At 31.6% G+C, this 27,441-nt stretch overlaps 1 protein-coding gene across 1 annotated transcript; it reads left to right on the top strand.

Annotated features, from left to right (window-relative positions):
* The first annotated feature begins 313 nt into the window (after positions 1-313).
* LOC127736629 (uncharacterized) lies at positions 314-27,441 on the top strand. Its single transcript, XM_052247190.1, has 14 exons — positions 314-396; positions 5,430-5,468; positions 6,038-6,079; positions 7,224-7,262; positions 7,644-7,697; positions 10,281-10,319; positions 11,255-11,308; positions 12,501-12,773; positions 14,344-14,421; positions 15,298-15,372; positions 16,791-17,021; positions 17,703-18,179; positions 19,461-19,490; positions 23,755-27,441. The coding sequence occupies exons 1-14, from the start codon at positions 315-317 to the stop codon at positions 24,153-24,155; spliced, it is 1,914 nt and encodes a 637-aa protein (XP_052103150.1). The 5' UTR covers position 314; the 3' UTR covers positions 24,156-27,441.

Genomic DNA, 27,441 nt, shown 5'->3' with positions numbered 1-27,441 from the left:
GAATAATTCACAAGCAATGTTTTTATCTTATTTTGACAAAATGGAACCAAATTGGGTGCTAAAAGCGAATTAGTATTTCACTATACCACTTTCATTAATGATTGAACAATAAAAAATATATTTATTATTTTTATATCTTGTAGCTTTCGCCCGTAAACTATTGTGGATAATTGTCCCATTAACAATCATACTACATCTTTTTACTTCTTTACAAGCAAATATATTAATAATAAATATACATGCCAATTTTAATTCTTGTCATACCTATTCTTAATTTTTTCTGTAATTGCATTTTTCAGTTTAAGTTAGCAAATATGACGTCGATATTTAAAGTTGATGTCTCAATTGATGCTGTAGCAACAGAACAAAACTATACACGCAACGCTGTGTCAAAAGGTAAGTTATTCATTTTACAAAAAGTACAAAGCTTATACTGTTTAAAGAGGTAAATTATTCGTCTGACAAAAACCATAGAGCTTACACAGTACAAAGTGGTAGATTATTCATAAGATAAAACCTATTCAGCTCTAACTGTTCCAGGAGGTAGATTATTTATTAGATGAGAAACTATTCAGCTATAATTGTTCCAAGATGTAGATTATCCCTGAGATAAAAACTATTCAGCTAAAATCGTTCCAAAAGCTAAATATTTAGAAGATAAATAATACACAGCTTACCCTGTACAAATTGGTAGATTATTCATAGGATAAGACTATTCAGCTCACATCGTGTGAAAAGGTAGATTATTCATTAGATAAATGAAATGGAGAATTGAAACGTGGATTGTGTAAAAGAGACACCAACCCAACCAAAGAGCAGAAAACAGCTCAAGGTGTAATACCACCAAATCATAGTACGTCACATCCGGTTGCATACGAAAATAGGTCGAAAAAAAATATTCCCTTGAATTTGACAGTTGTAGGTAATTGATCCTACATTTCATTGCAGTAAAACATTTCTGGGTCATAAACATATATCTTGGGTATTTCAAAGCACCATTATTTTTTTATTTGGGGTTTCTATAGAATATTTTGGAAACTTGAGGTTACATGGTTACTAAAGCTTGTATACAGGTTAAAAAAGGGGGAAAATTTGATTGGTTAACTTCCAGTGATGGTTATTTTCTTATATGCAATGAAATGTTATGTGAAATTTTTTCTATAGTACTGGACAGGATCAAACTTTACTCATGCCAAGTATTTCTTTATTTGAAACAAAGATAAATTCTGCACAATTTTTTGAAAAGTGCAAATTTAACAAAGACTAATAGGGGAAAATCAATGGTGGTATTACACCTAATATAGGAAGCTGTACATGCACCTTTGACCTTGTGAGTACTCTCATGTGTTAAAATTTCTTGCTATTTAAGTGAAATATTACTAATAATGAAATATTCTGAGTGGATTGAGTCTCCAAAACACATTTTATGAGAAAATTTCCTTGAAATAGGACTTTACCATGAATATTAGTTGACAGAATAAGCCATACTTAGAGTTTTGGGGAGCTTTTTCTCCTTTTTTCTTATATTCTGCTATACTAGAAAAATTTTTTCTAAGAAATACTTTAATAAATACAATGTATATAGTTTTAAGTAAATGAAATTATTTTTAAAGCAGTAGCAACAAATTATTCACCAAAAGAGAAGCTTTTTATGTCCCTCTCTGGAACGCGGCGTAAATTTAAGTTTTACGTAAGGACTTATTGAAACCTCCTTGGAGACAGTAAACTTTTATACGGATAGTTCATTCAGCTTGAATACTTCAATTAATCATTTATTATAACATTTCTATCATAAATGAGTAAAAGTTACTCCAAAATTTTTATTTATTGGCCTATAAAGTAGAAATTTTGAGGAAATGAGAGGTATAAATGGACCAGAAGAGACCTTATAAGGAAGACAAAGAGGTCCATTGGTAGTATTTATCATTCTAAAGTCATCTTTTGTATCATATTCAACTGTTTGTAGGCAGATGAGATAAATATTTGATCATTTATTGGTCCACACTATATTCTATCATGATGCGGCTTGGTTTGGATTTTTCGAAGAAATTTAGCTCGAATCGCTGCAGATGTCGTCTTACATTATACTAGATTTTTCTCAAACTATTGAACTGATTATGACAAAACTTGACAGGAATGCTTGAAATAACCAGTATAACAAAGGAAAAAAGTCACATTCAGTTTATTTAACAAAAAAGTCTTCTTTAGGTGTAATACCACCAAATCATAGTACGTCACATCCGGTTGCATACGAAAATAGGTCGAAAAAAAATATTCCCTTGAATTTGACAGTTGTAGGTAATTGATCCTACATTTCATTGCAGTAAAACATTTCTGGGTCATTAACATATATCTTGGGTATTTCAAAGCACCATTATTTTTTTATTTGGGGTTTCTATAGAATATTTTGGAAACTTGAGGTTACATGGTTACTAAAGCTTGTATACAGGTTAAAAAAGGGGGAAAATTTGATTGGTTAACTTCCAGTGATGGTTATTTTCTTATATGCAATGAAATGTTATGTGAAATTTTTTCTATAGTACTGGACAGGATCAAACTTTACTCATGCCAAGTATTTCTTTATTTGAAACAAAGATAAATTCTGCACAATTTTTTGAAAAGTGCAAATTTAACAAAGACTAATAGGGGAAAATCAATGGTGGTATTACACCTCAAGGCCACCAATGGGTCTTCAACAAAGCGAGAAAATCCCGCATCCGGAGGCGGGTTTAAGCTGACCCCCAAACAATAATGTGTACTAGTTCAGCGAAATGGATGCCACAATAAACTCATACACATATAAATGAACCAAAATTAAAAAACAAACAAGAATAACAAAGGCTAGAGGTTCCTGACTTGGGACAGGCGCATAAATGCGGCGGGGTTAAACATGTTTTTCGAGATCGCAACCCTCCCCTATACCTCTAGCCAATGTGGAATAAACAGATACACAACAACATGCACAGTAAACTCAGTTTGAAAGAAGTCCGAGTCCGATTCTTAGGTAACAGAAGAAACTAAGCAACATGACAATGATCTACATAAATTAACAAAGGACTACTTGCAGTTATTCTATTCAGTTCAATTATTCAGCTAACACTAGTACTGTACAAGAATGTCGCTTATGCTTTGTCTTTGGAACATGGGTAAACTACTGTTGTATCTTATTGAGGTAGGATTCGTAATTTTGTTTAAAGTTCTCATGATTGTTGTAAGCATTTTGAACTATTTTATGTTGTCTTTTTTTTATTCGTATAATGGTTTCTTATTATCTTTTTCAGTATCTGCTTATTTTGTTCTCGAGAATTTGCTTACGGTGGCTATATAGTTGTATATAGTCTAATAGACGTGTTAGGAAAGGGGTTTAAATACTGCGCTGATGTTAAATACCAATACCGATACAAGATTTAAGTGTGGACTTTCTCAAAATGCAATTGCATTTAAAAGTATCTCGGAGTAGTATAGTTTAGCTTCGTGTGATTGATATGAAGCGAACGGTTAACGTCGACTCCAATTTTTTTAAGACGTGCATTGGCCTCACGTAGATCTTCATACATTCATTTGTATTTATTTGATTTGGGAGTGCAAAACAAAACTTAAAAAAAGTATATATGTAAGAGTCAAGAATGGGAATGGCGGATTCTACGACCACAAGTCCAAATATATACATTAAATAATATGAGTAGAATATGTAAGGTTGTCTTGCTGGCGCATCGTTTTAATGTTCAAGAAAACCACTTTCCACGAGTCGTATGTGATTCGTATTGTCTACTAATATCTGGGTAGGAATGCAATGCATGGACAGAAGGAAAAAAGAACGGACGGATTGACCCATCCAACCACCACTATATACCGTCCAATTTAGAAAGCGGAGAGTATAGTGAATATTAGGTAGAACAAAATGAAGGAAATCGAGAAAAAAAATTGCCCGAGTTTTATTCACCCTTTAGTTTATGATCTTGGTCGTAAATGTTTTACTTTTTATGACGTCAGATTGAACTCATAATTGAAGATAGGACGTCGATAAGAGACTGGAAGTCGTTTATGTCCAATGTATACATTTTTCTTTTTTTGAGGAGACCAGAGTAAAAGCAAAAAGCGCTAAAAGGTAAAGGTCAGGTTTAGTTGAGATTCATTTCCTCGAAGGGATGTATCACTCTCTAACTCAAATAAGAACGACAATACAGAAACGGTGAAAATATGTAGTAAATCAAATTTAGCCGTTCATTTTGTGTTCACATGAAATATCATTGACAAGGTCATTTTCTGTAAATTTCCTGTTTAGAATTTGGAATTATTCGAAAAACTAAGGTTGTCTACCCAAGGCATGGACAGTCTTCAACATCGTGCTTTTATTTAGCCTTCCAACTTTTTTATTCGAGCGTCGAAACTGACGAGTCTTATGTAAATGAAAAGCGCCTCATACGCCTGGTATTTTTGCTGACTTTTTTATCTTCAATTCTTGTTCTTGTCCTTATTTACTTATACAATTGATTCCTACCGATCACTTTTTTTTAAAATTTTTTTTCACATTTTTGCAAAAATAAACGGCAGCCATTTTGAAAATTCCAATTCCAAATAGCAACTCTGCGAATGCCAGCTGTAACTTGTGTAAAGTTACATAAACTTTAGAGCATTTAATTTTTTTTTACATTTTAGCTGTTTCCATAGTCACGGTGACCATTTCCAAAATCTCAAAGACAGATTCCTAGTTGACACTTAACAAGCAACATTTTAATAAGGTTTCACTGGGTTTGCTGTATCATATTCTGCAAGAAAATGTTACTTTAATGATTTTCAAATAGGGTTCAATGTATTACTATTCCCAAGTTAACATAACAATGGCGGCCATTTTGAAGGTTCTAAATACGTTATTCCCATCTAGGCATAATAAAAAAAGTTTCATTAGGTTGGGTCTAAAAATAAAAGATTTATAATCTAAAAAAAAAATTACATTTTGCTGTTTCTAGTGAAACGATGGCAATCTTGCACATTCAAAAGTCAGGTGCACAACTTCACTTGGTAGTTCATATTATGGTATAATTCCATCAACATTGGTCCATTCATATCCGAGAACTAGCCCGAACAAAAAGTTTGGGAGAAAAATGATAAGAAAAAAAAGAAACGAACAATAACAAGATGTCACTCGAACTTCGTTCAGAGTGCCATAGTCCGTTCAGGGTGCCATAATGATAAGAAGAAACGGAACAAAAACATAAAGTCTCCAAAACTCCGTTTTGGCGATTTAATAATAATAATAAGAAGAAACGGGACAAAAACACAAAGTTTCCAAAACTTCGATTTGGCGACTTAATTACAATGAATAAAAGTGTTACATTGGTTTCAGAGTTTTTAGTCTTTGTAAAAACAGTTAGGTTTTTAGTCCATACTTTTAATATTTTGAAACTACACTTTCCTTTCATATGTAGCAGATATAGACGAGACGACTCCAAAATGCATTGTATCAGGTATGTTCCAACTACATTATGCTACTTTACAACTTTCACATTAAAGCATACTGATATAGAATGCAGTGATTTGAAATGTTTTTAATCCAATTTTAATTGTTAATCATTTTTTTGGAGTAGAAAAATCTTTGGTAAACAGTTAATTATGACCATATCAATGAAAATTCATGTCAACACAGACGTGCTGACTTCTGGCCTGGTGATACCCTCGGGGAGAAAACCTCCATAGCAATGTTATCGACCAAATAAGATCTTAATAACTTTGCAGTATGAAATTTTTTCAAAGTTTTTTTGTTGCTGTATGTAAACATAATATATTTTATATTTACAACTGACACATTCATGTCTACTTAACTGATATTCACAATATAATGTATTGAAAAAAGTTAGATTTAAAATTAGTCTGCCCGCCATTTTTTATGGGCAGTCCTCTAGGCGTAATATAAATTTTAATGTGTGAGACAAGCGTTCCAGGAATATCTTTCATCATATACCTAATAATACGAAAGATTTAAAAGTAAATTTTAAAAACTACGCTGTTGATTTTGCAATATACCTTTTCATTGTAGAAAATACTTCTTCCGAGGAAACTGAAAGGACATTATTAACAGGTATGTACAATAATTACTATGATATGTATGATCATACCCTTAAACGATGTAAAATTTTGAATATTTGATGTAAAATGTAGGTTACATTATAACAATTGTTAAGTTTTAGAGAACGATTATTTTACGTCAAATTAAAAATTAACTATTTTTACAATAATCATTTTATAATGTACGGAAGTACAATACTACATCAATCAGAACAATAACATTTATTTTAACGGTACGAATATCTTTCACTAGGTACGCAACTATGCGAAATACTTAGATGCCAAACAAATAGCATTTAAAGGTACATGGCATAAAGAGAACAGCCAATACAAAACTGCGAGTATTTTTTTTTAATTTGGCGTCATTATTTAGAATAATTATTTTTTCTGCTTTATCAATTATACACTAAATGATCAAACAAATATTGTTTAATTATTTTGAAATTTATGGAAGATGTTCAAATTTATTATCTAGACACTATACATTTTAAATGATGTTTTGTTTTCCCTTCCCCTTAAGGTAGATGGGGTGTCTAAATTATAATCCATAGAATTTTTTAATAATTTGCCAAAATGTAGTTTATATCATGCTTTTTAAAAAAAAAAATAATAAAAAGAATGGGTCACGGGGCTTATTTTCACGCTACAGGTTGTGCAAAATTGACAGATTTTGTATAGATTATGCATGGAAAACCCAATTTTCTGCAATAAAACGAAAACTACACCATAGAATTTTGAGATAAAATATGAGAAGATAGCTCTAGATATGCTTTCAGGTAAGAAAAAGAAAAAATGGAGTCGCGGGACCCGTTTCCTTGCTACATAATAAAGTAAATTCCTAACACATTCTATTGTAAAAGTAACTTTATCTGAATTATCTGCCCTTACTATGAGTTGGAAAAAAATGAATCAAACAAAAGTATTCCGTTTTTTGTAAAATACAACCATAAATATAATAAAACATGTCATTTTCTATATTGAAATGAAAATTCTTACACGTGAATTACCTATTACTCTCAAATTTTGCACATTTTATTGAAAATCTAGACCGATTGTTTTCTGGTATTTCAAAATCCAAGATGGAGGAAGACACCCTATCTACCTTAACTGTCAATGACATTTGATTCATAATAATTTCACGAATAATTTATTTGCAGATTTTTTAGAGCACGGAGATACTCCGAATTCTTTTGCAGGTATGTATACATGTTTTATATATCATCGGTGTGAATAAGGATTTAGGCTTCCCCATGTTTTGCAGTAGTTGAAAAAAACGAAGAAGAAATTGAATAAACCACGTAACATATCGCACCATGATAAAAACGTGTATACTTAAACGATTAAGGCACTTAAATAATGAATTTCGACAGATCTCGTTGTTTTGATTATGTGTAGGAAATGAATTTAACTATTAAATAATATGATATCAATCTTACGACGCATCAAATTTATGAATTGTGGTTTTCATAGATAAAAGGCGTAAGAAGTCATCGAATAAACAGACTACTGCAAATTGGTTATTTGGACGCTCCGAAAATTGTTTTGAAAAAATAATATTTATGATATTCATTTTTTAGAATATTTGATACAATCCCGTGCATATGGCGAACCTATGAATACATCAGTTGTTGGTAAGTAAAAGTAATTAAATGCAGGTTAGCTATTACAATATTTGTATTTTATTACGTTCTTTTCTATTGGTTTGTCAAATACAGTACTGTAAATTCAGAAATGAATACGTGGGTTTATTATTGCGATAACATTGTTTTGAACTTCGTTGAGATAACAAACGATGAACTATTAACTAAGAAGAAAATCTATGTAAATCTTTTTAATTGAGTATTCGTTAACTGAAATTTTACAGGATCATTTCATTTAAAGTGTTGATTTTGTAAGAAACTAATGAGTTTACAGAAATACCACTGCTTGTTCTGTGTTGAAACAAAGCTCTTACTTTGTGACGAACCATATTGAATTAAATAACAAACATATCGAATTGGTAATTGACATTTGGTGTTTTGTGGATAATTGTCTCATCGGTAATCATTTCAGAGCTTCTCATCAAAATGGTAGACCTTCTAATTGACAGTATTATACAATTACAGCCCTCTGAGGAGGGGGATATCCAAAATTGTAAACCAAAAGCCTGTGGGGAATAACCCTTAGCAGGGTTGACAATTTTGGATATCTCCAGACTCATAGGGCCGTAACTGTTTTATTATACCGAACAAATATTGGCATATTATTTGGCCTCACCGTGTCGATTTTGACTAAAATATCCGAATTAATTCACACCACGTAATCTTTATTAGCCAATAGATTTACCAAATTATACTGTAAGCTATAATTAGTATATTTAAGTCTCTGCTGGTTGATTTGATATTTAGACATAATAAAAACTAATCAATGTGCCTATACTAGCCGACTTTATATGATAAATTAAAAAAAATTTCTACAAGACTGAAAACCAAATATTTTGTTTTATTTCGTGTTCAGATATACTATGATCTTTTGTTTTTTTCCTTTAATATCTCTTTATAACTGAGTGTTTTATCTCTTATATCCAATTTAACTTTAAATTAAGGATTGCGTAGGCTTTGTGGATTGCTGCATCTTTAACTACGTTTCTTCAAATTATCCCAGAATGACAAAATTATCTATGACACACGTACTAATTAAACCTATGACTTTTACCCATGTTTAAGTAGTAACATTATCGTGACGTATATACGTTCTAACAATTTGCCAGACTATATTATTATTATATCAATTTTACTATCTGGGATAAACTTTTAACGCAAAGTACTCCCACATGTTGTTTTTTCAAAAACAACCAAAATCATCACTTCACAATTTCTACGGTAGATACATTACATTTATTTCCCTTGCCTGTGGAAGATATATTGTTTTTTTTACCCAAGAAAATTCATATTTCCTGAAGGCATCCTGGGCATATCTCCATAAGCCAAGGCAAATACATGGTTTATTCCACTATTATACTTTTTTTAACTTCTTGAACACATTACTTTTCATAACTTCTTTCTTATTGCTTGCTTTTATAACTCAACACGACATAAATATTGATAACCAGTACCGACCAACAGTTATTTTTTTATTCTACGGTAAAGTACATAAAGGTTTTTGTCTCGCCTGCGACGAAGTCGTAATATGCGAGACAAAGGTATTATCTTACTATATTATTTGTATAAAGCTTTATATTTCAGAAGGTGGAAGACCTGTATGCTTCATACCTTGTTTCCGTCTGTCATATGCCCATTGTCCTTGACCTCATTGTCATGGTTCAGTGACTGCTTGGAAAAAAAATAGATTTTTGTCATGTGAATTTCTCACTTATTATGATTAATGTGATAACTATATTTGGTATATAGGTTCCATGCAACGTCTACATGTCCGTCAGACAGGGTTAACCTGACCTGGACCTCAATTTAGGGATCAGTGATCAGGTTAAAGTTACGTGATTAGGTCTGTTTCTCAGATACTACAAGCAGCAGGTCAACTATATGTGGTGTATGGAATGATTGTAAGGAGTATATGTCAGATTGGCAGGTTCATCTGACCTTGACCTCATTTTGATGGTTCATTAGTCATTGTTAATTTTTTGTGTTTTGGTCTGTTTTTCAATTACTGTAAGCAATAGGTTAACTATATTTGGTGTATAGAATTATTGTAAAGTGTACATGTCTGGCTAGCTGGTGTCATCTGACCTTGACCTCATTTTCATGGTTAATTGGTTAATGTTACGTTTTTTTTGTGTTTTGGTCTGTTTTTCAAATACTAAAAGCAATTGAAACGAGAAATTCAATGGTCTGATTTATTGCAAAAACAATAAACATAAACAACGAAAATTAAATATGATAGACAGGAACCCTTGTCAACCACTGAATTGCAGGCTCATGTCTGCCTGAGGCAAACTTAAATTTGACCAGCAAAATATAATTAAAAAAGATTGTATTGTAATATTACACATCGAATTTTTATGAGTTTGCTGATTGATAGATTGTGTACAGTGGTTCCTCATACCGGCACCTGAGGCAGATAAGTATCATTAAACCCCAAAAGAAAGGAAAATATCTATCTTCTTTCCAGAAACTGTATCATACATTTATATTATATTAATATTTATTTTGACATGTATTGTAAAATTGAGAAACTAATTCATACGTTGAATTAACGTTGCGTTTTATTTTTAACAGATGATGGCTATCCAAGTCCAGAAATACCTATTCCAGGAGGTAATGTGCAATTATGTCATTGAATTTGTAGTTTCATAATTATAACTGAAATATTGCATATGTCTATTCATTAACGAATTGTTAACTCATCAAGGATTGAAGTAAACACTGTAAATCCGAGAATATCACTTGAGCTTTCATTTTATAAAAGGCGGAAAAAAGCATCGAATAGACAGGCCATAAATATTGGTTATTTGAATGCACTGGTTTTTTTTTAATAAAATAATATTGATGATATATAAAGTTTAGAGGTTTTGATACAATCAAATGAACTGGACCAGTCAGGGTCGTTATTTAAACAAGTAATTTGTTTTAAGTTACTTATATAGGTAATTTTTGTTTTAAAAAATTATAGAATAACTCAATAGACTAAATGTAGTTTTTATGAATTTTTACATCATTTTGTATCATAAAGTTAAAAATTTATTAAATTTGAGAGGAGTATAGAGATAAAGGGTTACTTTAACAATAATGACAAAAATATTACTTGAATAAGTTATTTTATACATCGTAATAACACTTATTTAAGGAACTTATGTTATTGTTTTGGGTTACAAATTATAAATAACTTCAAGTCGTAATTAACTCGCAAGTTTTTATCTATTTATATCTGTAAAAGTAATGATGAATAGGTGAGCTATTACAATACATGTATTTTATTAAATTCTTTTCTATTGATTTGTCAAATACAGTACGTAAATTCAGAAATTAATAAGTGGCTTTGTTATTGCGATTGTTTTGAACTTCGATGAGATAATCAACGATGAACTATTAACTATTAGCAGGGTTGATCATTTTGAATATCTCCCAACTCATAGGGCCGTAACTGTTTTATTATACCGAACAAATATTGGCTTTCAATTTGGCCACACCGGCGGTGAATAATAGAGAAAATTGTTTTGAAAAAATATAATATTTATGATATTCATTTTTAGAGTTTTTGATACAATCCCGTGCATATGGTGAACCTATGGATATATCAGTTGTTGGTAAGTAAAAGTAATTAAATGCAGGTTAGCTATTACAAAATTTGTATTTTATTACGTTCTTTTCTATTGGTTTTTCAAATACAGTACTGTAAATTCAGAAATGAATACGTGGGTTTATTATTGTGATAACATTGTTTTGAACTCGTTGAGATAACCAACGATGAACTATTAACTAAGAAGAAAATCTATGTAAATCTTTTTAATTGAGTATTTGTTAACAGAAATTTTACTGGATCATTTCATTTAAAGTGTTGATTTTTTAAGAAAATAATGAGTTTACAGAAATACCACTGCTTGTTCTGTGTTGAAAGAAAGCTCTTACTTTGTGACGAACAATATTTAATTAAATAACAAACATATCGAATTGGTAATTGACATTTGGTGTTTTGTGGATAATTGTCTCATCGGTATTCATTTCACAGCTTCTCATCAAAATGGTAGACCTTCTATTTGACAATATTATACAATTACAGCCCTCTGAGGAGGGGGATATCCAAAATTGTCAACCCAAAGCCCGAGAGAAATAACCCTTAGCAGGGTTGACAATTTTGGATATCTCCCGACTCATAGGGCCGTAACTGTTTTATTATACCGAACAAATATTGGCATATTATTTGGCCTCACCGTGTCGATTTGGACGAAAATAACCGAATTAATTCACACCACATAATCTTTTATTAGCCAATATATTTATCAAAATTTTGTACACCAGACGCGCGTTACGTCTATAAAAGACTCACCAAAGACGCACGAATAGAACAAAGTCTAGAAGGTCAATTAAAGTACGAAGTCGAAGAGCAATGATACAGCTATATACAATGTATAAGTTTTCTTACAGTTTTATGTGTTTGAGAAAAAATTATGCGACTTTTTTAAAGAAAAAATAACCAGTTTCGTTCATACATCTTTTGTGACAATTTCTTAGACCTAAACTGTGGTCAAGGAATATCGTCAAAAAATAGTATACATCTGGTTCATAACCCGAATAATTCCGTCGTTATATTCCGCTGCTCTGAATCAAAACTCTTTTTTTTTATGCTGTCAAAAGTTTTATTCATTTGAATAAATATTTTAATATAACACAAATTCTCTATTTAGTACTCTATTTAATTCGTTTCTTATTTTCGCTACTTATTGTGCTTATGATCTGTGTGTGAGTTGCATCATTTGTTAATTATTATTCTTCTTTCAGATAATGATGACACAATCCATAGGTTTTTACTTGAGTTGACTGCAACGCATGACTTGAAATGGACTACATTTCTTGCTGACCTTGGATACAGCTCTAAAGACTTACTACGTGTACCACAAGAAAAAAAAGATGATAATTTTTTTCGTTATTTGGAGCTTTGGCTTAAAACATTTACATCTTTAGGACAAAACCCAGTTCAATATTTGTATGGAGCACTAGTAAAGTCTCATCACAAAGCCCTCATAGATGAGCTCATGCTTCATTTTCCAAGAGGTGAGGAAAATTACTATTCAACTTCAAACTATTACTTTTGCCGACAATTTTCATAAAAAAATGGTATGTACACATGGATTAGACAATAAAAAAGAGAAACACCAATAGCATAACAACCTGACAACACAAAAATGCAAACACGATATCTAAAGAACAACATACGACCTTCAACAATAGGCAAATAGAGGTCAACGTCGGATCATTAATTAAAAAGGAACGACTGTTAAGAAAAAATAATATGCCATTGCACGTGAGATGCATTATGGTAAAGGAGAAGAAATAATAAGGTCATTTAGTTTATTCTCTTGAGTTCCAAAATCAATTTATATATATGTAAATAAATGTATTATAAAACTACAAAATATCATCCTTCATAAGAGATAAGTCTGTCGTATTTGTATTTTTGAATTATGTCTTATATATTGAGATCAGTGCTTCAGACTTCTTAATTGTAGTGCAAAAATAGCAAAAAAAAATGCATACAAAAAAACCCCTCATTTTAGGTTCTTGTCATAAGTATTTACATTTGAGCAAGCGCTTAAACAAAAATCATATATTTTAGCTACAAATTGTATTTTACAAAGATGTAAACATATCTGTTGGTTAAAAACTTTTGCAGATATATATTTTGACCAAACTATGGCTGAAATGATAGTTTTAGGACAAATGTATAAATATTGAGATGTTTATGGTCTACATTCCAATTGTCGTAACTAGTATCCCGCACCCTTTCCTCCGGATGTGACCCACCAAATTAGACTTATCACAGGGTTTGTACTAACATGAGCAACACGACGGGTGCCACTAGTAGAGCAGGATTTTCTTACCCTCTCTGAACACAGATCACCGGATTTTTTTGTGGAGTTCGTGTTATTTAGTTTTTAGTTTATAATGTGATGTTTTGTGTACTATTGTTTGTCTTTTCGTCTTTTTTTTTAATGCCATGGCATTGTCAGTTTATTTCCATTTGAGAGTTTGAATATTCCTTTAATATCTTTCGCCTCTCTTTTACAATGTTTGTAACATTTTTGGTAAGATAATGGCTCTCGTCATACATTCTCCATTATATAAGCCCTTTTGATAAAAACTTTGATATATATGCTCTGGAACTATACACAACTGTCATACAAGAGGGAAGTTTGCTAGCTATAAAACTAGGTTTAACCCACCATTTTCTTCAAAAATTCCTGAACTAAATCAAAAAGATGACAGTTGTTTAATTTTCACTCGTTCCGTTGATTAATAACGTTTGATTTTGTCGGTTTTCATGGACTTCCACCTTTTGAATTCACCTTTAGTTCGGTATTTTTGTTATAGTATTTCTCTTATAGCTTTCAAATCTTTAGATCTGATCGTCCTTACTGAAGTTAAATATACGATTTAGCGTTTTGGATAATAAAACACCACCAGGATAGTCATAAAAAATCAGTGATGAACTAAATATATACTGTATCATTCCTGAAAAGAATTTATAACATACTTTTGTAGTCTACATAGTATTATAGAATGGTATCGGTCCATGATTTTAATTTTAAACAATATATTTACATGCATTTGTATATTCTTTTAGCTACTCAAGGGTCACCATCTGATAACGAGTTTGCAGAAGTTAAAAATATTTTGCAGGCCATCATTTCAAAGCAGAAAAGTAAGTTTACAAGTCTCAAATTAGTACCATTACCACGAAATTCATATACAAACAAAATGTAATTACCTCATCTTAATCAAACCTTATAATGAAACAAGAAAAGGATCTACCCCTTTTTTTTTAAATAAGTGTAAACATCATAATCGCAATATTACGTATTCTATTAAAATTTAAAGACAAATTATCAACAAAATTCTGAATTATAAATAGTAAGTGTGTTATGGCCAGAAATCACCTTTAAATGTTAGCCAACAAAAGACAACAAAAAAATTCAAATAATAAATTCAACAAGTTTATTTATACAATTTGTTCAAGAAATATTATACAAATACAAATGTCAACTTAACTGTAAAAATATTTGAATGTTCAATCCTTGTCTTTTCTTTATCTGGAATTCTTCTCTTAACAGTTCTGGAATCCAAACGGAATATAAATATGTCCAATAAGTTCACAACTAGTATGATGTTGTAGAATTTATCAATAAACAACTCCATAGATCTGAGATTATTTCTATATTTTTTTTTAAGTCCAACTCGGTATCTGTATTTATAGTTGCCGGTGAAACTTGTAGAATACTGTAGAAGTTTAAATTACGCATCGTAGATTATGATCATTCTGGAATTATGATGTAAGTTAAATAAAAAGTTCTAATCATTCCATCAGTATCTACGATTGTTCCAGTGATTCTAGACTGCACAATAACATTATTTTGTAAACAACTATAAATATTCATGTAATTATACAATTATGTAAACAACTTATAAGACCACACAAAAAATAAGGATAAATAATCATAATAGTTACAATCTCATAACAAGTGTTAAAACAATCAGCAGCCGCCACTCTCAGTCAAACAGACAGCATTATTTCATTTAGGGGAGGCAACCTGTATTGACATAGAAGAAGAAATCATGTGTGTGAAGAAAGAAATTTGGAGTAATATAACTGATAGTGAGTAATATTTTACAACTATTTCGTAGCTATTTAAAAATAAGTAAGGTTGTGTTTCAATTATATATATATTTTTAACAAACAATCTTATGTACTTTCACTGTACTACAATCTGTCGATATCTTTATTTTGGTATTGCACAAGGTCATGTTTTTTCTCTGACTATTAATGACGTTATTACACTAAATCCATTGGATGTTTGGTGTGTACTGATTGATGTTTTAGTCTTCGATACATAATTTTTTTATTTGTTGTTGTTGGCTTTGAACTAGCTGTCAGTAACTGCGAGTAGTCTCAGATATGTACTTAGTGTATTGTTTGTTGTTGGGATGAGGGATGGATATTTTCCCTGATATGTCCTGTCTGTGTTTTTGTTTTGATGTTTTTTTCTTTGTATCGATCTGATGAATAATTAGAATTGAGAATGGAAATGGGGAATGTGTCAAAGAGACAACAACCCGACCAAAGAGCAGAAAACAGCCGAAGGCAACCAATGGGTCTTCAACACGGCGAGAAAAAATCCCGCACCCGGAGGCGGGCTTCAGCTGGCCCTAAACAAAATGTGTACTAGTTCAATGAAAATGGACGTCACACTAAACTCAGAAACATATAAATGAACTAAAATTAAAAAAAACATATAAGACTAACAAAGGCCAGAGGCTCCTGACTTGGGACAGGCGCAAAAATGCGGCGGGGTTAAACATGTTTTGTGAGATCTCAAACCTCCCCTAAGCCTTTTTCAACTGCTTTTTATAGTTTGTTCTTATTATGTGCTGTTACACCACTGTACCAGGTTAGGGGGAGGGTTGAGCGCTGACAAACATGTTTAAACCTGCCACATTGTTATGTGCCTGTCCCAAGTCAAGAGCCTGTAAATCAGTGGTTGTCGTTGGTTGACGTCCGTCATATTTGTGTTTCGTAAATTGTTTTGTTATAAATTATGCCGTTAGTTTTCGCAATTGAATTGTTTCATATTTTTCATGTCGGGGCCTTTTATAGCCGACTACACGGTATGGGTTATTCTCATTGTTGAAGGCCGTACGGTGGCCTATAATTGCTTACATCCACTTTATTTGAACTTTGGTGGATGGTTGTCTCGTTGGCAATCATACCACATCTCCTTATTTTGTAATAGGCTATGCATTATATCTGCTCATCGATGGCAATCATGGTGAGAATCATGTGTTTGTTTTGCTTTTACCATTCTAGATTTTTGTCTTATATCTGACTTCTCCATATTGGAATTTCTAGGTCTTCCAAATTTTGTGGAAGGATTGGATATCTTTAACAGATAAAAAAATGCTAAAATGATATTGGTAACAGATTTATTAAAATCATATTAAGTATGATTCACAAATATATATTTGTCTTAGTTGTTTCATTGGCACTCATGCCACATCTTCTTATATCTATTGTAGGTGAACTAGAGGAAATTAAGGCGTATTTACATAATAAAGAGAGAGAGAAATTTGGTAAAAAAGTACTTGAAAAGATAAAAACCTGTATTGACCTAATGAAAAAACTCAAAGAGACATGTTTGGTGCAGAACGACGACTTTGATTTTTTGAAAAAAATCCTGAAATTTGTGAATCGAGATGATCTAATAAATAGGATAATTGATTTGGAAGCTCGAATTAGATTAAAAAAAGGTACAGTATCTAAAAATTCTAATTATAAAACTAGTACAAAACGCCTACTTATTTGTTAGACCTCTCAAGTAAACATACACTTAATGCAGTCCACCATTTAGTCTTGATCAGCCAAATAACTATGACCTCGTCTTTATCAGAACCGCTTGTCATGAGAGCGTTTACCTGAGGGCATGCACCGTAACCTCTACAGATGGTTTGCCTGGTAACTAGAACATCACGCATGATATCTACCGAATTTATGATACACGATATAAAACATTTTTATCTCGGTAATATCAGTGTTTGATATCAGAAGGCAATCGTCATTTTCATATAACATCAAACAGATACACGATATAATACACAAATCCGTATACATAATGTTTGCGGTATTGAACTGTTTATGTATTTTCTATCATAGGTAACTCTCAGGTCAAACAATGAAATGTTATATGCTTAAAGAAATAACAATAATGAGTAAGGTCAACTTGGTTGTAGGAGTTTAAAAATATTTACAATTATGGTCTTCCAAAAATGCAAAGCCTGATGTCATATTTATTCACAATATTATAGTTCATTTGGCAATTTTGTGAATACAATGCAACAATTAACTGTAGAATCATTTTTATTTGAAGATTGCGTTTCGTTACATAAAAACATAACCAAATAGAATATAATTCTTTCGATGTTTTCGTTTAGATCATGATTTACTGGCTGAGAAACAAAGACCAATAGTAGTTTTACCGACGAAATTAAAACTAACACAAATGAAGAACCTTGTTAACATATTTTCAAGTTCAATTAGAATCATAGAACAAAATATTTCTGCTCAGACTCAAGACTTACAGAAAACTGACGAAAATTCAAGGGAACTGACAAACAAGTCTGAAGCATGTCGTCAGAAAATGGCAGAATGCGCAAAACAGAAAATGCAAATTGAAATTCAGATTAGAAAGTTGCGCTCAGAAATGGATGTCTTACAATGCTCAGAAAAAACTTTCGGAAGTGAATGCATTTCAATTCATAAAGAAAAAGAGGAACTAAATGATTTACACAAGAAGCAGGCGACTGAATTAGATCGTTTTAGAAAAACATTGAAAAAGGAAAACGAATTATTAGTGAAACACAAAAACGAATTAGAAATTATGGAAGCTGATTTGAAACCTGTCCCTGTCGGTACGTTGGTTATTACTAAGCATTGTTAGAAACCACTTTTACAACGAAGGATCTAAATTGGGATAAAAATAAGGAGTTGTGGTAGTATTGTCAATGAGACAACTATCTACCAAAGTTCAAATGAAGTGGAATGTAAGCAACTGTAGGCAACCGTACGACCTTCAACAATGAGAAAAACCTATAACGTATAGTCGGCTATAAAAGGCCCTGACATGAAAAATATGAAATACTAGTATTTCAGTTGAGAAAACTAACGGCCTAATTTAAAGCAAAAGCAATTAACAGAAAACAAATATGACAGAAATGAAACAACGTCAACTACAGGCTACTGACTTGGACAGGCACATACATAATGTGGAGGGGTTAAACATATTTTAAGGCGCCAATCAATGTGGCGGGGTTAATCATGTTTGAAGGGCCTGTTTTACAGTAATACTCTTATGTCACTTTTTTAACCAGAATTGTGCATTTGTTAGGGAAATAGGGCAGCTCAAAATGTCCCCTCACCAAATGTAGCAAATTCGGAATTATTGGTAATCTAGTGGATCAATTTTAAATCATAAATGAAAGGTTAGGAACATATGACTGTTTTTGAAAACCATGTGACTGATTGTTTTCATTATATAATGGCATAAAAATTATAGATATACTGTTATCAATTAAGTATCTAACACTGTTTTCAATCGATAATTACCCTATTGTCTGTGGTATTTTCTTCTATTTTGACAGGAAAAAAGGATTCAATGATAATAAAAACACTTCTACAAAAACTGACACATAATACAAAAAATCAAAACAATATCAACATGCAATTAAAGCAAAAATTGAATATAAGATACAGAGTATCGTTGCCTGTTATAATACATGTACTAGTATTTGATTTCAATTTTGAAAATGCCATTTTTGTTTAAAGAAAAAAATGTAGGACCAGTTATATCAAATCCTAAATAAATACTATTTATCTAACTGTTTAAAGCAAATATTTTCAATTTTTGATACTATATAGAACATATATATGAAACCTTGAGATTTATAGTCAAAGGGAAGAGGTCTAAAAAAATATATAGAAAGCAACTGCACAGTACTAGATCGAAACATGCGAGAGAGAAAATACTTGTCTAAAATTGAATAAAAACAATAAAAACACAGATCAGACTAAACAAAATCCAATAAGGTCTGGCGATAAATCGGATTTATCTAATAGGAATTCATTGTAACTTGAAATGTTTGTAGTTTATTATCATTTATATTGTATGTTACTTTTCATTGTTAATTTTATAGTGTCTAATCAAGAACCTGTTGGAAAACCAGGTTAGTGTAACAGTACTTAAAACAACTTCCTCACATATTGTATCAAGAATTGCCGCATTATTGTTACATCGTCACGAAAATGCTTTAACATATGCATATTGGACTTATTCAGATTTTTTTTTCAAATAATGGGAACGTCACTGAGCTTGACATTCTGATTGTTGAAAACTTGGCATCGTAACTTACAACGACGGTAGCTGAACTGGTCGCTACTAGAAAGAGAAAGCAATCGCTACACTGGTGTCGCATTCTTTATACACTTACTAGCTATAGGGAGGTTTAACTAGCTATAAAACCAGGTTTAACCCACCATTTTCTTTGGCGGAAAATGCTAGTACCAAGTCAAGACAGTTGCTTTTCAGATTGATAGCGTTTGAATTTGTCAGGTTTTATGGACTTCCCCTTTTCGAATTTGACTTGGAGTCCTGTATTTTTGTCATATTTTTTTCAGTGTAAGTTTTTCACAACCGTTATGAAAATTAGGAGATGTGGTATAATTGCCAATGAGACAAATATCCTGCAGCGCTTTTGCATTATTACTTAATTTTATGAACTAGAAAATAGCAAACAAAATGCATCATATGAATCATTCTAATACTGATGAAGTATTCGCTACAATTTTTTTTTTTCATTTATTAAGGGAAACAGAACACCTGAGGAAATTGGCTCTGTTAAAAATCAGCTGAACGTTTTAATCAGATACTATTAGTAAGGAGAAAGCAAGCTCCTCAATGATCAAAATGAGTGTTTGTCAAACTGCCTTATCTCCAATGAAATTATTCCGGTAAATTGTGTGGTTCAAATTTCTTAAAATTTATATATTTTTGTCAACAGGTCAAAGTAAGTATTTTATAAAAATAATATGGTAATTAAACGCGCCAAATGTTAGTCAAAGAGTTTGGTACCTCCTTAATATTCAGCCAGATCAGTACGAAATTATGAATATCTAGAGACGGACACAAAGGGGTATACACAGAATCCTGTGTGAAACGAAGCAGTTGGTTTCAACTACAAAAACTTGTCTGTTGGCGTCTTTGTCAAATCTACTATCAACTACAACACCTTTTTGTTGGTGTTTTTGTTAGATCTATTTATATGTGTTTGAATTTTTAAGTCAGTTGTGATGTATGTTTACCAAATTTTGGCTGCTGGATCCAAATTATTGTCACATAAATCTATTGTCTCTCTTTGGATTGCTCAATCAAATTTGTCAATATGAAGGAACTATAAACAACTGTCATACAGATGGGAGGTTTAGCTAGCTTATAAGGCCATGTTTTGTCCACCATTTTCGTCGGAGGATGCCTGTGCCGTCAGGAATATGACAGTTGTTTTTCTGTCGTTCCGTTGGTTGATAAAGTTTGATGTTGTCAGTTTTTAGGGACTTCACCTTTTTTCATTTACCTTGGATTTCGGTATTCTTGTGATACTTTTTCCAAATATCAGGCATAATAACATACCATCCTATGGTATGTACATTTTCGTTGCTAAAGCTTCAAGCAGTGGTTTTATATCCCAACTGTGTTTTTTTCAGTAATCCCGTGAAAAATTTGTCCTCGTTTATTTTGATATTTTTCCAAAATTTAGTGGTAGGAATAGAGGCCCACACGTATCTTGTTTCTGACCAAGTGATTCGAGTTTTCTGATGTCCATGCACTTCTTATCTGCCATAAAACGACTTAGGGTCAAGTTACAGTAAATGGGCTATGTCACAGATTTTCTTAGAATTTTGCATACACTTTTGGTTCGTTGAACTATAACTGAATATCGAAAAAATAACGCCTTTATCCCTTTTATTTTCTGAAATATTACTGATTGCATTCTTTCAAATTAGGTGAACATTTGTATAGAAATCGACGACAAACGTTCTTTGTTTTTAATAAAATCATCAAATTTCCCATATAGATTTTTGTTAAAAAAACTATATGTTCGTGGTACACAAATTTCTGTTTTAATGATGTAAAAAAAAAATAGCTCACCGACTTCGTTTTAACGGTATACATCAACCAAATTGGTGTACTAGGTGAACAAAAAACAAAGTCGAAATAATCGTAACGGCATCGCGTAAAACGTCGATTTTTAACGTTTTTCACTACCAACAAGGTAACAGGTTGGTTAATAAACCAAAAACGAAGTCGGTGACCACATGATTATTTTATATCATTAAAACGGAAACTTATGTATCAACAACATATAGTTTTTAAAGAAAAATCTATGTATTAAAAAGTAGAATTTTTATGATTTTAAGACAAGTTTATGAACGTTTGTCGTCGATTGTATGTTCTTCCTATACAAATGTTCACCTATTCTGAAAGAATTCAATTAGGAATATTTCAGAAAATAAAACAGATAAACGCATTATTTTTCGATTTTCAGATATGTTTCAACGGGCCAAAGTTGTAGGCAAAGTTTTACCAAATTTGTGACATAGCCTATTTACTGTTCCTTGACCTTTAATACTTCAAAGGGAAAATCACGCATTGGGTAATTTAAGTCAAGTTTGCGTGTATGCGTTTTGTAATTCCTATTATACACAGTTACGCTCCCTGGGTAAACTGAATTTTTGGTCATAGTTTGTAAGGGATTTTCCTGTTATACATGAAGCTTCCTTAAATTGCAAATTTAGATAACTGAACTTTTGTTTTGGTAAGAGCAGGGTTCTGATGTACAGCTAATTCAAATTATCGACAATGTCTGCCATTATGAAACTTCGTACACAAGTCATGTTCCCTATGATATGTACTCTCTAATTTTAATGCCAAATTAGACTTTTGACCCCGATTTCATGGTCCACTGAACATAGAAAATGATAGTGCGAGTGGGGCATCCGTGTACTATGGACACATTCTTGTTTTTTGTCTTGTTATATCTATTCGAAATTTTCTCAAATGTTATTTTAAATAGTTTTGTAATGGCACCAACTACACAGCTTTCAACTTCTCCAGGAGTCATGTCATCAATATCTTGTACTGACATATCTTGTACTTCGTGAAAAATACGTGTAAACAGTTCAAATTGTTTTAATGGTTCTTTTCGTTCATATGAATACATTAATTTAATTTTATAAGGTAATATCAATTACAGTCCGTAAAGGAAAAGAATCAAATCCGTGAAACCTAATGTTGATACAAGTTTTGCCCCCAAGGATATCACCATCACCCATGCTAACATTTTCAGTAAATGTAATAGTAATATAACGTTAATATCATTCGAAGCACTTAGATTTTGTGGTACCGCAGAACATAGATAGCCGTATCAATATTTTGCACAAATCTCTGGAATTACTGCTTTCAGTGTCTTTTAAATTTGTAACTTATGTAACCTTACCATGAATTTGATTCAAGCGCCACTGATGAGTTTTGTGTAGAAAAAACGTGCGTCTTGCGTAATTTTTTATGAGCCTGATATCTTTGATGACGTTTATACTAGTCATGCATGTTTTTTTTTAAAGATTAACTTATTATTATATGAAAACAAATGCCAAATAAAAATGATTACTTGCTACAAAGCTATGAAACATTATACGGAACCATTTGGTATGCATAAGATACACATTTCGGCAATCAATGGCTCTTTCGTGATGCACGAGGCTATAATATGCGAAAATCCAAAATTTAAACAAACATTTTAGAGGTAGTATAGCCAAAAAGGCCCAAACGTATAGTCAATAGATATAAGAAGATGTGGTTTGAGTGCCAATGTGACAACTCTCCATCCAAGTCACAATTTGAAAAAAGTAAACCAATATAGGTCAAGGTACGGCCTTCAACACGGAGCATTGGCCCACACCGAACAGCAAGCTATAAGGGGCCCCAAAAATGACTAGTGTAAAACCATTCAAACGGGAAAACTAACGGTCTAGTCTATATAAAAAAACGAGAAACGAGAAACACTTATGAACCACATCAACAAATGACAACCAAGCCTTGATAATTAAGCCATCAGAGCTATGCATGAGACAGAATCGTTCCTTTATTTTAAAGGATATCCTCAGTTTTCAAGTAACAATTCAAATAAAACAATACCCGCATTTTCACGCAAGGACCAGGGTAGTCGGCTTCTCGGCTTGTGAACCCTTATATCATAGAAGTTCAGTAGCAGAGGGTTCGACCAAATGGTAGTCATAATACTAAACATTAAGTTTTAATAACAACAAATTTCAATAAAACGATCTTCGTATTTTTATTTCAAAATATAGATTGATGGATTAATGTAAATAATATTTTAATACATACTCATATAAATTAATCTATCAATATTTCAGCGATACTGGTGATGACTGCCGAAGAGAATACAAAAGATTTAGAATCATTCAAGTGTGACGTTATACAAGCAGTGGCACAAAGTAACATACTTGATGTAATAATTAAAAACAACACCACTGAGGAATTTCTAAGCGGAACTGACAAACAAATAAAGACAGCAAAACTAATATTTATACTGGTTTCCGATGTGTTTGTGAAACGTTGCTGGCCTGATGTCTCCAAGATGAAAAATCTTACTTCTGCATTGGTTGATAAACAACCTTTGGTAGTCCCAGTGAATATTGTAGGTAGTATAAAATTTCCTATGGGATTAAAATCAGCCCACTGTCTTGCCTTTCACAGACATGACTGCTATTATAAGGAAGCACTAGCAAAGGTTCTCCGGCAGTTCCTGGAATAGATTACATACTGTATTTGTAGTTTTTTTTATTCTAATTGTTGGTCTGTGTTATGTGTCAATTCTTGTAGAAGTTTTATTTTAACTCAATCGCATTTTCAAGTAAAGACAAAAAAAATACAAGAGACATATGAAACTTATCGATTAGAAAATAGAATATTTCATATCATCATAATCAGGATATAGTGAATTTCTGCACCTTGAATTGACTGACAAATATCTGTTGTTTGAATTGGTCATTGCAATAGAAAATATAGTAACAATGCACCTAACATTCATAACATATTGATGGGCATTAACCATTGAATTCAGAAAGAGCCAATTTCCCAGGAATTAATTTTACACATGGCCTTTTTTTGAAAAGTCCATTTTGGGTAAATTTTGTCGAACATTTAGTGTCATCTGTACTATTATTTGTCTGTTTGTCTTTTTATTTTTGGCCATGGCGTTGTCAGTTTGTTTTCGATCTATGAGTTTGAATGTCCCTCTGGTATCTTTCGTCCCTCTTTTAGTATGTATCCAAAATGTACGCATAGAAAAGACGTTTTTAACCAATAGTTTATAGGAACTAAAGCTATATATATTGTCTTTTAGAAATCTTTTAGAAAAAAAAATCAATTAAAGTCACGGTAACATTCGATGTATTTTTAAAGAACATCTAGCTTTTTTTTAATTCAAAGAATTTTGTTTAAAAACTACCTTTAACAACAATGTGTAGAACTGAACATTATTGTGATTATATGGGTATGTTATGTTATTAAATAGTCTGTAATATTCCTGTTCCAGACGATTTCAACAAACTGTATATGTTGACCCTGGGAATGAACACAATACAGGGGAATATGGCAATACTTTTTGTGTGAAAATGCTTCGGCTAAATTTGTGATTTAAATCCAGGGCTTTGCGAAGGGTGCCATACGTGTAACTTGTAGAACCCATCATAGTTACCAGAATGAGAAATTACTGGAAATAACATTAATTTAGAGAAAAAAATAATAACATGGCACCTCATTGTGTTTATGATGCATCGTAGAATGATGGTTCTATTTTAATTATCAAAAGTATTTTTCAACTTGAAGGAAGTATTTTTCTTTTTTATTTTTTGAAACCAAAGATGCATGATATTTTTTGTGTAATATTTATGAGGTATCATGTGAAATTCCGTTTGAAGCTTAGTTTATTTTCTACTTATATATAAAAGTGCTTGTTAACATACACCAGAATACTTCCCAGTTGACGAAATATCTTCATTGTTTCACCAATTTAACTACACCCTAATTAAGCAAATAAGAAAGCGTATGCTTAAGAAAGCTTATTTCTTCGACCCTCCATGTTTCGCTTCCAGCTTTCACTTGGAATAAGTTGTCAGGCCACTGCGTTATTTTGTTCCGTGAGTGACAAATTTGGAATAAATTTATATGAGCCCATAGTACGAGTTTGTTTTTGACATTTGGCCATTTTTAAAACTGGGACGTCAGAGCATTTTTCATATAGAAAACATTAAAATGGTGACCCAGACTTAGACGGCAAGATTCTGACTCGAAATCACAATAGATTCATGCGAGTCCTTGTTCTTTTTTTCTCTCCACGAAATAGTACCTTTCTTTATTATCGTACTACTCCATGAAGCACAAACAAATTGCTTTATTTTCGTCAACCTACGTAACGACGTACTTTCACTTTGAACAAGATAATGCAATCTCGCTTTATTTTCTACCAGTGCTTGTAGTCCTCGTAGCAAATTTATGCAAATAAACAATAACTATAAAAAAATGACTTAACCCATCCATCGACTACTTACAACAGCTAGTGTCGTTAAATGAAAATTTTCTAACTGCGTATAGCGTTAAAACATATTATCTTGGAATATTTAGTATTGAAAACAGCAGAAAAAAGCTTCACAAGAAATACAAGATATAAAAATAAGACACATGAATCGAAATTGTCAATTTACTTTTTTTAGACCGAGTTTGTTGTCTTTTAAAATGAAATTAACACTTTAGTATAGGGATCTTCATAATTGTCTGCGAAACTACATGTTATAGGGAAGGTAGTACCAAAAACAGTGAATTCTAAAAAGACGTCAAAAATTAAGAAAATGTTCAAGTAATCACATTAGTAAGCTTTAAAAGGCCCCAAACTGACAAATGTATAACAATTCAAACGAGAAATGCAATCAAAGTGGAATTAAGTTTATTTGGTTCATTAATCAGAACTGTGTTAACTTATTACTAGTATGTTGAAATATGCATGATGGACTCATACTTATGTTTTAACATGTATTTGCGTATTGACCTTTTATTTTATGGTAGGCATTTTTGTTGTATTTTTTCTATTTTTCAGTATTTGAATCTGACACAATGTATGTTTTATGTATTTCTCATTGATTTGTTTTAATTACCATGTTGAATGTAAAGCGCCTTAGAGTAATTTTTTATTTTTTATATACGGCGCTTTATAAATTTTCATTATTACTTACGATTTATAAGAGCAAAAGCTTGCGCAAACCTATAGTAACAAAATTGTTGATCCATTTTGTTTTATAGATATATCACCTTTTAAAAAGTTTCATTCATAATTCTGTAAATATATATTGGGTGTTAGAAAATGCTCAACAAATTTGGCAACTCGGCTTGAAGTTGATAGATTACCAATAGAAAACTATATTAGAGTTCAGTATTATTTATATTTGGCTAGACTACATACTAAAGATATCAATCCCTATTAAAGGAATCATTTGAAATCTGTAAGATGTTAGATGAACAAAATGTATATTCCTGGGTATATGCCAAAGATGTTATCCATAAAGAGACAGATGATTCCAAAAAGTTGTCTTCATGCAAAACTATAAAGGAAGTTTTATCTTTGAAACAAGCAATTAAGGAAGGAATGTCTAATCATTATAAAAACCTTTATAAAATTAATATTGAAAACCTTAGTCCTATGTTAACAAAGTAAACTTTTTCTCGTAAAGGATCTAAAAATGGATACATAGAGAAAATTTAACTTATCACATTCAAACTTCTTACGAAATTTGGAATATGTGATCATAATTTGGAAATTGAATAGGATAGATATTTAAAAAGTACTTTGAAATATTAGACTATGTAATGCTTGCTCCAGTAATGATATAGATGATGAAATGCATTTCCTCTTCCAATGCGAAACAAATAACTATGTAAGAAACAATTTCTTGTCTGAAATTGTTTCTCAAAATACTGAGGTTTTGAATTTACGTACAAAAAATGCTACTAACAATATATATTGAATCTAACAAGTTTTCAACAGG

The sequence above is a fragment of the Mytilus californianus genome, unplaced genomic scaffold, assembly GCF_021869535.1.
Source record: "Mytilus californianus isolate M0D057914Y unplaced genomic scaffold, xbMytCali1.0.p SCAF_34, whole genome shotgun sequence".
NCBI classification, from domain to species: domain Eukaryota; kingdom Metazoa; phylum Mollusca; class Bivalvia; order Mytilida; family Mytilidae; genus Mytilus; species Mytilus californianus.
Note: the sequence above shows the minus strand (reverse complement) of the source record. Positions and strands in the feature narration are given on the sequence as shown.